The 11,464-nt window shown below is 45.3% G+C and overlaps 1 protein-coding gene across 1 annotated transcript; it reads right to left on the reverse strand.

The window, feature by feature from the left end:
- Nucleotides 1-279: 279 nt before the first annotated feature.
- Nucleotides 280-11,244, reverse strand: kcnv1 (potassium voltage-gated channel modifier subfamily V member 1). The gene is made up of 4 exons (XM_076736213.1): nt 11,011-11,244; nt 7,113-7,444; nt 5,191-5,858; nt 280-2,605 (listed from the first exon to the last, which is right to left on the reverse strand). Exons 2-4 carry the CDS (start codon nt 7,418-7,420, stop codon nt 2,088-2,090), a joined length of 1,494 nt encoding a protein of 497 aa, XP_076592328.1. The 5' UTR covers nt 7,421-7,444; nt 11,011-11,244; the 3' UTR covers nt 280-2,087.
- Between the last annotated feature and the right edge of the window lie 220 nt (nt 11,245-11,464).

Raw genomic sequence — 11,464 nt, forward strand, 5'->3', positions numbered from 1 at the left:
TAAACCTTTTTCTCATGTAGTTGTGACACTCTGCATTAAACCTTTATTTAAGAAACTTTTTTAGGTAAAATCATGACTTAATTCTGGAAATAATATAAATAGTTTTTTTTAATTATTACAAAATTTTCTCCAAGAATTATGATTTTATTCTTGACATATTACGACCCTTTTTTGGGGGACAGTAGCCTAAACTTACTCTATATGTCTAAATTGTATACAGATTGATCTTAATAGAAGAATCAGAGGGACAGTCCCCTTTATTCGTCACACAGATACACAGATACATGCATCATGCCCACACACGCCATGCACTGGTGAAATTTATCTTCCGCCTTTAACCCATCCTGGTCGTCCTTCCTCCGCGGCAGACCAGGAGCGGTCACCATGAAGCCGCCCGTTATGATGTTAAAATATGAAGTTTCTTTATCCAAATTACATTTTTTCTTTTAAAAAAAGCTTCTGAATATGAGCTGTGATGACGTGATGATGTGATAAATACCTGATGTCAAATCTACGCTCGGCAGCTCATCTCCAAACGAGACCGTTAGAGAGCAGAAAGGATCCTGGCAGCTGCTCTCAGGTCAGCGTTTCTATTCAGGCCTTCAGGCATCGCTGTGGTATTTGAAAAGAGCACTCAGACCTGCAGGAGGAAGTCCTTTATTGCATGACTGAGTCACAGAGCGATAACAGAACGGGCAGAAGCACCAAGGTACCGTGACCGGAGAACAGCCTGAGGGTTCCTGCTGACTTCTATACAACACTTATCAGTGCATGCTGCGTCTGCGCTCGTCAAAGCGGGACCTGAACGCTCCGTTTGTACTGGAGGAAACGTTATTGCTGTGTGTCACTGGTGGAAAAATGAATCTCAGGTCACTTCTGACTGTTTCAGTCACTCAGATGATGAACGGATGAAAGTCAAGCAGGTAACTATATCCATGAAAACGTGCTGCCTGCACTTGTTAGTGCCATCGTCAGTGAACATTGTGCAGGTTTGCAGATCTGATACTAAAAACATCTCTAAAAACTAAACATCATATTGCTGCAACGAGCGCTTCAGTCAGACAATACAACTATCCAGATCTGCTGATGTGACAGTTTGTGATGGATTTACTTACTTACAGCACGGACATGTATGATCGTAGACTAAGTCTGAAACAGGCCTAAAGCTCAGTGTGCCAGTAGTCTCATGTCAGAATAATGTACAGTATGTTTATTTCTTTTCATTAAATTAAAGTTACATTTTACCTGCTGAATCTGGTCAACTAGCACTTTCTTATCGCTGTCTTGACTCGTGTTAATGCTGCTGCTACGCTGCATCGCTGACGCAAAAAACGCAGCTGTTTGAACCTCATTTGTGATGCAGAAAGACAGAAAGTCCACAGATGATCAGTAAATCCAGACGAATCGTTCAGAACACATAATCTACCACAACAGATGAGGTCAATAAAGTTTGTTTTCTCTGAAAATAATTAGTTTTCAATTATATAAAGCTGCGAAATTTAGCAAACTCTCACATTTGAGAAGCTGGAGCCAGAACACGTCGAGATGTTTCCTCCATAAACGATTATTTGATTACCGAAACTGTTGATTGACACTGATTGATTGATTAATTCTTCTAGATTGATTCTTCAGCTAATTGTTTCAGTTCAAATCCAAAAATACTTTTGTTAAACTAATGTACTATTACATCTTGAGTTACAGTGCAGGTGCATGTGTGAGTCCACTTCTTCTTTTTACTGAAGAGATTTTTACATGAAATTAATCGATTATCAAAATATATGCAGATTAATTTTCTATCAATCAACATATCAGTTAATCAATTCATCATTGCAGCTTTATTTCAGATGGTTTCCGTTATGATGATTCCCGTCAGACGTGTGTAATCTCAGGTGAAATGTACAGGTGCTTTCACCTCTGACCTCTGACCCTCACAGGGGTCAGGGACATCAGCCCTCTTCAAGTCTGTCACTTTAACCATCAGGTCTGGACCAGTCTGAGTCTCCTGGTTCCAGTCTGAGTCTCCTGGTTCCAGTCGGAGTCTCCTGGTTCCAGTCGGAGTCTCCTGGTTCCAGTCGGAGTCTCCTGGTTTACCACCACAGTTCCTCTCCTCCGCTGCTCCGGGTGCTCACCCTCTCTCGCCCGTGCAGCCTCAGCATCTCCATGACGCTCCGGGCGTAGGCGTCCCTCAGGTTCACGCCTCCTCCCACGCTCGACCCCCCCACGGAGCCGCGGGCCAGCCTCTTCAGCATCTCGCCGTGCCGCATCGCCGCCTCCTTCATCTTCAGGGTGAAGTAGCAGGCGGAGAAGCGCTCGTTGATGATGGCGATGGGCAGCGCCAGGATCAGGATCCCCGACAGGATGCAGAGGAAGGCCAGCACCTTCCCCAGGGCCGTGTCGGGTCGGATGTCTCCGTAGCCGACCGTGGTCATGGAGGTGGTCGCCCACCACCAAGCGGCCGGCACGCTGGTGAAGGTGGTGGCCGGATGGTCGAACTCCAGAGTGAAGACCACCGTGGCGAAGATGGAGATACCGACACCGAGGAAGAGGAGCAGGAGGCCGACCTCCTCGTAGCACTGAGCAATGGTCATCCCCAGAGACTTGAGGCCTGGACAGAAACGAGGACAGAGAATATTTTAGCAACACATCACAGAAACCTTCCATCCTGCAGAGCTTTGAGTCAAAGCGATGCATCAGAAGATCGACGTTCCTCCTGCCAGCAGGAAAAGAACTGCAGGACAAACGACAAACTGCTCAGAAGATAAAAACAATAAACGGTGGAAGTGCTGAACGCTGCACCCTGCAGGGGACGCTGATGGAGACAGGAGACCTTCAGCGTTATCCTGAAAGATGGAGAGGATGAGCAGCACGTTTAGATCAAACCGTCACTTTACAGTGTGAAGTGCTTGAAATCCTGCAGACGCTCGATGCTTCTCAGAGGGGATGGATGCACGTTTGAAAGCAGATTTCAGAGAACAGATTTCACCAAAGCCAGAGCGTTTTCACATGATTCAGGATGTAGCTCATTGGTGTATGTCTAAATGTTCTGTATAATTATATGATTATAGTTATTAATTTAGAATTATCATTTATCCACATGCACAACTGTAGGAAAAGAAAAATGTGATTCCAGAATTAAAGTTTTCATTCAAATGTCCCCATTTTCTTTTTGTAGTCATTCATTATTAGGTGACAGAGTTTTCTTTCACAGTTTGTCTGAATATCTCATTTTGGAAAGAAGCTCTTTGATTTGTAGTTTCTCTCCATCGTCGGTGACTGACAGCCTGAGTTCAGCGCTGAGTCTGAGCACTGAAGACGTTCAGCCACGAGAAAATAACGAGCGGCAGGAAGACGAAACAGCAAATGTATAAATACACCCACATGACAGAGCTGCCGTTCACCCCCACAACCACTTGTCATCTCGCTCGTCTCCTCTGAGAGAAAAAGGAGGGAGCTGGTAAAGAGGCTTCTCCTCAGCGCTGCAGTCAAACAGCGTTTGCTGCAGCTGGAGGAAGCTGCTGCTTTACATTTGCAAAGATTTAAGAAAGTGAATCAGAGCAAAGCAGCTTATAGTGCAGCTGCTTTCACTCCGCATGCAAAGAGGAAGGAATAAAAGGACTTTTCATCCTCTATCATGACACACGTTTCAAAATAAATACTGTTTTCATGGATTTGAACGGTGTGACGGTTCGTCCCGTCTCTGCTGGGATAATCTCTGCATCCATAAAACTCTCTGTCTCATCAGTTATTAAACAGAAGGTATAAAGAAATGTGCAGGTTGTAAACGAGAGCTGCAGAATTCGTTGTTGTGATCTGATATTCATTCGACAGGTGAGAATCAGAGCTCACAGGTGGGACTTCACCTGGACAAATGAGACAAGTATTTGGTATTATGAGACATGATTTTCATGATTGTCATTAAATTACAAAAAATCTAACAGCTTATGTGACCGTGTCCTAAAAATATATTTTCATCATTTTTAACCTGTGTGGGTGTGAAATCGTTCATCAGGTGTTTGTCATGTGACTGTCCTCAGCTGCCACACTTACTTTACTCCAGTTTAAGATTAAACCCTCTAAACTACGGTGTGTTTTGATAAATGAGCTTCATCAAAAATGTCCACATCTGGTAAAAGAAGAGTCCTGCAGAAAATATGAATTAACAGCTCATCTCAATTATAATACCAAGAATTCAGCTCATCCCATGTGATAATCCCACATACGTGTTGTCGTGCTGGTGTTGTGATGAGTAAAGCCTGATGCTGCTGAAGCTTCTGTGTGTGAACATAACTCCCATCTTCTCCTCTTCTTCCTCCCTCCGTGTTCTCTTTCATCATTCATTATTCATGAGCTGAGTCCAGGGATCATCATGCTTCCCAAAATCGCGCAGATCAAAGCGCTCGTACGTCCCGGTCTGACACACAAATACACACACACACACACACACACACACACACACACACACACACACACACACACACACATCCTCTCTCCTCCCTCCATCTTCTGAAGGAATTTGCCAAAGTGTGAATCCATTTTTCTTCTCGTCTTCGTCGTCCTCAGATAACCTCGCGCTGTAATCTCGCAGCAGCAGCTTCTCACCGAGGAGAATTTCACTGTCTTTTCTCTCTCTGGCTGTTCGCATCATGTACTTGAAATCCCCGGAAACACGTGTGGAGGGAAACTGCATGAAAAAGTCTCTTTCATTCGCTGATCATGTGCCCTTGAGCAAGCGTCTCACCTGCTCAGACACGGCTGCTTCTACGGGTTTTATCAGGATCTTTTGGCGTCCATTTTCAAAACGACCATCTCTCCAGCTTGTTCTTGGTTGTAGACGTGAGCCTAAAGCAGAGCCTGTTTTCACATTTGATTCTTTTGCATCGATGTTTATTTGAATTAGAAAGAAAGAAATGAGCCGTTTTTCTTTAAATGGGAAAGAGATGCTTCTTCACAACATGCTCTCTCCATTGAAAAGACGTGTTCATTATTAAAACTGGGATGTCTTGGCAGGTGAGTGGTTCATCCTCTGTGGACGTTCTTCAAGGTTAGACAGGAAAGTTAAGAATTTTCTTTAGTTCAACAGCAAAGAAAAAGAGCTCATTTGGGTGCACTTTGCTTTAGAAGAGGACACAGTTCTTATCGTTGAAGCATTAAACGACACATAAACATAGACAGCTGTTTCCAGGTGTTTACCTGTTGAGTGTCGTCCCAGCTTCAGCATGCGGAGCGACCTCAGGAGCCGGAGGACCTGCACCACGCGGCCCATGTTCTCCAGCTCTGTACTTCCTCCGTGGAGGTTCTCCACCACCAGCGTCACGTAGAACGGCAGGATGGCCAGCAGGTCGATCACGTTGGGAATACTTCGACTGAAGCGGCACTTATCCCTCACGCAGAGAAAGCGAAGGGTCAGCTCACCTGTGAACCACATCACGCAGACGTACTCCAGGGCGTCGAACAGCATCGGCGCTCCGATCCCGAAGCCGCTCACGCCGAAGTCCTCCCCTAGGTCCAGAGAGATGAGCACCATGTTGATGACCGATAACACCACGAAGAAGATGGAGAGCGAGCCGAAGGTGCGAGCAGCGCGTGATGATTCTGGTTTCTCCAGCAGGTCCCAAAGGCGGCGGCGAAGAGCCGGGCAGGCGGCCCCCACGAAGTCCTCGTCATCGTCCTCGGCCTCGAACTCCCGCTCTATGTCAAGGGTCTCCTTCTGCTCCTTGCGGCGGTAGTAACGCTCCCGGCAGCAGGGGTTGATGCGAAGCTCGTCGATGCCCCAGTATTCGATCTCCTGCAGGAAGGAGATCTCACACAGCTCCTCCCTCACGTGCAGGTGACCCGTCTGGTAGTAGTTCATCACATACCTGTCAGCAGAGACAGGTAGCATTCTGTCAGCACAGATACCAGAAGAAGTCGAGCTTTACAGAAGTGAAGTTTCATAACTGTACATCTCAGGGTGGTTCATCTCCACGATCTGCTGCGTCTCTCTCGTCTTTGGGTGAATGAGGAGAGAGAATCAGAAATGGAAACGACAAAGTAAAATCAACATTCACTCAACTGGTCCAGTTCAAAGAGCAGCTCTACTTCAAGAGACTCTCCAGAGACCTCCTGCAAGACGGCAGCGACCAAACTCACATCAGTGCTAAGTTTGTCCACTGCCTCTGAATTCCCTCTTACAGCGTGAGGAACATCAGCAGCAAAGCTACTGACAATCAACAGATGTCTTTGCTTGTCACATGACCCATCGCAGTGATTCTTTGCGTTTTCCTCCAGCTCTGCCTTTTCAGATCCAATCATGTGGGCAGAGCTGAGATACAGGAAGGTGTATTAACAGCAGGTGTAAATGCAAAGAAATGTGAGGGGTTAAACACTCAGGATCTACCAAATGTTGTTAAATGTAAAACCTGCATACACACATTTTTACGTGTAAATGAAAGCAGATATTCAGAATTTGAAATAACAGAAAAAGAAAGAAAGACATGTCTTCTCATGGCTGCGATGCTCTCTGACTGAGCCCAGAGTTTAAAGTTCATTTTGGGTGGAGAGCTGCATGAGAGAACAGCCGTCACAGTTTCAAGGCCATCAGGACTTCATCGTTAACGAGATCTGACGGCTCACCTGTGAAGACGACCTCCGGTTTGAACATCAGGTGCTGCTGTGAACCAAACAAATGTTTGACTGGAGGCAAAGACACACTGGAAGCATCAGCTGAACACAGTCCTGATGTGTTTTTGTTATTTACAGATGTTCAGCCTGGAGCTCATCTGGATCCAACCTTTCCTGAAACTTCCTGAAACCTAAACTCTGACATTCACGCCACTTCATGCTGTGATTGGCCAGCTGCAGACATGAACACCATGAACGTCTTCCAGGACTGAAAATGTGCTCCTTTACGTATTTACTGTAAATGTCTCGTCTTCCTTACCCTCAACCGAACTAGTTCTGCTCCAGCACAACACAAACCTTTCTGCCTCAGGAAGACTGCCTCAGGCTGCCTGTGGGATTAAACTCAATACATTTTTTTCTGGACTTGAGGTGTTTAACATCGTATGTTATGGTGTTATTATCTCTACGGGATATCATGCATGCCTCAGGGAGGAGAAAAAGGCGCCACCTACTGGAAGGTTTGTGAGCTTCGGTCAAAGAAGAACTCGTTCTCCAGGAAGTCGGCGTCGTCGCAGAGCTCCAGCGCCGAGTCTCGGCTGCAGCAGGCAAGCTTCCCCAGCCGGGTCTCCGGGTACGACGCCAGCAGCTCCTGCGACAGCACGTAGCGACTTCCTCCAACATTGATGATGAAGAAGTCGAGCGGGTCTCTGAGGCAAGACGCCGTCGTCTCACTGAAGAAAACGCTGGACTCCAGAGACACGGGGGAGGCGCTCTCACTGTAGAGCTCCGCCCCCGCCACCGAGGTGGAGCAGAGGCTCATGGTAGAGGAGCGTGGAGGGAGGAGCTGATGGAGGAGTCAGAGCAAAAAGATGAATTTATGTCATGAGCAGAGTTTAAGCTGTGAATCCAGGGAACATTAAAGCTGTGTTAATTGGTTGTTTGACCACAAGGGGGCAGAAGAAGAGTCGGGTTTGTGTCTACCTGATGAATTCAAGCCAAAATTTCTCCTTTTTTGTTCTTTTCCATCAGCTCCTGAGATAAAACATCTGTGTCTTTAGGTGTAGATCTTCCATCTCCTTCCCCAGCTCGTCTCAAACTGTCGACCTGGAGTTTGTACACGTTAACCAGGATTCTGTCAAAGTCTCCGAGTTCCACATTCTGCGCTTGGACCAATACTGTTCACCCTGTATGTGCTTCCTTTAGGCAGCATTATTAGGAACCACTCCATAAGGTTTCACTGTTATGCAGATGATACTCCGTTATATCTATTGGTCAAGCCAGATGAAACCAATCCTTTAGCTGAGCTTCCAGCTCGAGTTCAGGACATAAACTGTAATTTTCTGCTGTTAAACTCAGATAAAACTCAAGTTACAGTACTTTGCTCCAAACACCTCTGAAAAACAAAATATCTGATGATTTTACTCCTCTGGACGGTATTATCCCGGGCTGCAGCTCCACTGCAGGGAGTCTGGAGGTTATCTTTGATCGAGATGTCCTTCAGCTCCCTTTGTATTGCAAAAATCAGGCACATCTTATCTCATCATATCTTAAAGAGTGCATACAAACCTATGACCCCACAAGAAGACTGCACTCCCAGACGGCCGCCTTATTTACGCTTGCTGAAGCCAGAGCTTCAAGCTCTTACTCGTGGTGGGAATTGTTGGCTCTGTTAATGATATTACAGAGTTCAGTCTCGACCTGCTGTGTATGAAAAGTCCCCTGAGATAAGCTCTGTTAAGATTTGGTGGTATGTAAATAAAACTGAGTTGAACTGAAGAAATATGAGCGTCGAAGTGACGATGAGCGCGTTCAGCTTCGCTTTCATTCTGAAAACAGAAATACGTGTCATGTGTCACACAAGTGGAACACATTGGAGAGCTCTGATTGGTTCCATTGTGTCTGTCATCTTAGTGAAGACAGCCGCAGTACATCTATTTGAAATGTCCGTTTTTACTCTTTACATGTCTTCTTGTAGTAGCAGTGGTAGTTTTGCAGTACTCCTGTCGCTGGAGTTGGAGGTCCGGGGCTGATTTGATGATTTAAGACAGCACAGAAAGAATGAATCAAAGAGAATAAAGGAGGAAATGAAGGACGGACAAAAGGAAAAAGACAAAAGAGGAAGTTCAAAGACAGATGCATGAAAGGAGAAAGAGAAGCGTAGAGTAGAAGTGAGAGCGATGACGCCGCTGGCAGTGTCCTACTTCTCGCAGATCTCTGGCTGCTGCAATATTTAAATATTTTATCCGGCTTACCTAATTAATAGATCTAATGCTACTATTCCTGTGATCATTCCCTCCCGTTCCACGGTGCTTCTGTCTAACGCCGTCCTCTCACTAATTCTTACGCTCTGAATATTACATGAGGCCATTGAGCAGAGACTGAGGTGTGATGGAGGGGCCCTGGAGAACCCTGAGGTTGTACACATTCATTCTGTCGGGGCCCCGTGTGGGCTGCTGTCAGGGGCCCAGAGTCTGCAGCTGCCGTGTGGACGCCAGCTTGTTTGTTTAAATCAGTTACTCCAAAACATGAAATACGCAGCAGCTGTTGTGCCGGGTTTGATTCTGACGTGTGAAAATATGAACATGGTGTGAAACGGGCCCCTGCCTGACGTGAACGGCGTTAACAAGCATCAGTGACCAGCAGCAGCAGAGCGTACAGACGCGACGTTGGCCAACAGAATCTTTACTATTAAAGTCTGTTTCCTTCTGTTTAACACAAGTAAGTACTGTGATGGAGGACTGAATGCATCCTGAGTAAACATCGTCGTCGTCATCGTGCTGCTTCGTGAACACATCCACCTCAGTGGCTTCGCTGTGTTTACAGTTTACTTTGGGGGTATTTTGCCTTCATTAGACAGTGGACAGGAAGTGAGGGGACAGAAGAGGGATGACAGCTCAGTGTGTTTCCATGTGCTCGGTGTTCTGGATCTCTCCTTCTTCTGTTGCAGGACACACCTGCTCTTCCTCTGCCTCTGCCTCTGCGCTGAACCTCCTGATAAAGGCAATAAAAGTCAGGGATGTCCGTCCAGACGCGTCTTCATGAGGTGACACAGCCTCGATTTTCACCTCAGCTCCGGTAAAATTAGACGTGGGACCGCGGAGTCCCTGAGGCGCAGAGAATGATCTGTGCTGTTCGATGTCAAAAACCTTTAAAGTGTGGAATTCTTCAGTGGAATCTGGGGAAATTAACTGAGAGCAGTTTGACTCCATTTCAGGAAATTACATTCAGTTTGAGAGGTCATAACAACCGAACGGAGTGTCTGTCCTGATGAGACGTGCTTTTAGTCCAAGTGTAGATAAATCTGTGTGTGTGTGTGTGTGTGTGTGTGTGTGTGTGTGTGTGTGTGTGTGGACAAAAACCTGCACACACCCAGAATAGATTAAATGTGTGAAATGAACGTCATGCGTGAAACAAACTGTGCATGTGTCCCAGTGGAAGGTCAGAGCTGGAAGTGTGTTTTGATCCAATTAGATTACTCGTTATTAAAGTGTATTCAGCTTAAATATTTGATATGATTAATGTTTAAAAAATCTCTTTTGTGCCAAATTATCTCTGAGTCTGAGGTTTTTCCGAACATGTTTGATGTGTAATAAATATTTCATTATTCTTTTCAGAAAACGCTCATCCTGTCCTGTTTTCTGCGGTGGAACGAGTATTCACATCCTTTATTGAAGTAAAAGTACTGATACCACACTGTGAAAGTGCTCAACGACACGTAACATTCCTGCATTCAAAATCTTACTGAAGTATTATCAGCAAAATGTACTTAAAGTATGAAAGTAAAAGAAGTCATAGTGCAGTGAAATGGTCTCTAAAATGGCCTTTAAAAGAGTTATTTAGCTGAAGAAGGACGAGAGTTTTATAAATTTCATAAAGGAAAACTTCATCCTTCAGTTCAGCACAAACATCCAACACAGCTGGAGATACGAGCTTTTCACTGGACAGGAAGGACATGAAAAACGGAGAGTAACTAAAGCTGACAGATGCAGTGGAGTAAAAAGTAGAATATTTGTGTCTGAGATGAAGTGGAGTAGAAGTAGAAAGTCACTTAAATTGGAAATACTCGAGTAAAGTACAAGAACTTTGAATTTCTTCTCAGGTATCTTACGTGAGTAAATGTACTCAGTTACATCTCAACACTACTTCAAGGACTGTTGTTAATTTGTAAAATATATTAAGTTCAATTTACTTGATTTTTTCTCCATCAGATAAAATGAATTCAGTTCTCATTGGACTGATTTCTGCTCGCGGCAGCGCTGATGAAGATTAGCGGGCTTCATACTCATCACTGTGATTTGCAGCCATCTGTATTTAAAACAAACCACAAGTTCAGCAAAAGATCATCCTGAAATGATCATCCAGAGCTCTGCGGGTCTGAGCTGACAGGAGGTGAAACCAGGTGAATCTTACCTGCTTTAACTGAAGATCTTCATCATCTTGGTTTAACTCCACGTTCTCACGAGTGCGAAGTAAAATCCAGTAAAATCTTTTTTCTAGAAACGATCACATGATGACAGAAAGGAGGAGAAAGTTACACGTGCGCTAAAATGCAGAAGAAGAGTCCGCACGAGCGCAGAGGTCCGCCGGAGGAGGCTGCTCCTGAAGCCCCGCTGCTGTCTGCGGGTCGGGAGCGGAGAGGAGGAGGAGGAGGAGGAGGAGGAGGAGGAGGTGTGACAGGTGATTAATGACACAGAGGGGCGGGGAGGAGGTGGATGAGGGTCCAGTGGTACAGGGAGTATTCAGGTCCTTTACTGAAGTAAAAGTACTGATACCACACGGTAAAAAATACTCTGTTACAGTAAAAGTCCAGCATTGATGATGTTATTTAAGTATGTAAGTATAATCAGGAAAATGTACTTCAAGT

This window comes from Chaetodon auriga, chromosome 8, assembly GCF_051107435.1.
Source record: "Chaetodon auriga isolate fChaAug3 chromosome 8, fChaAug3.hap1, whole genome shotgun sequence".
NCBI lineage: Eukaryota > Metazoa > Chordata > Actinopteri > Chaetodontiformes > Chaetodontidae > Chaetodon > Chaetodon auriga.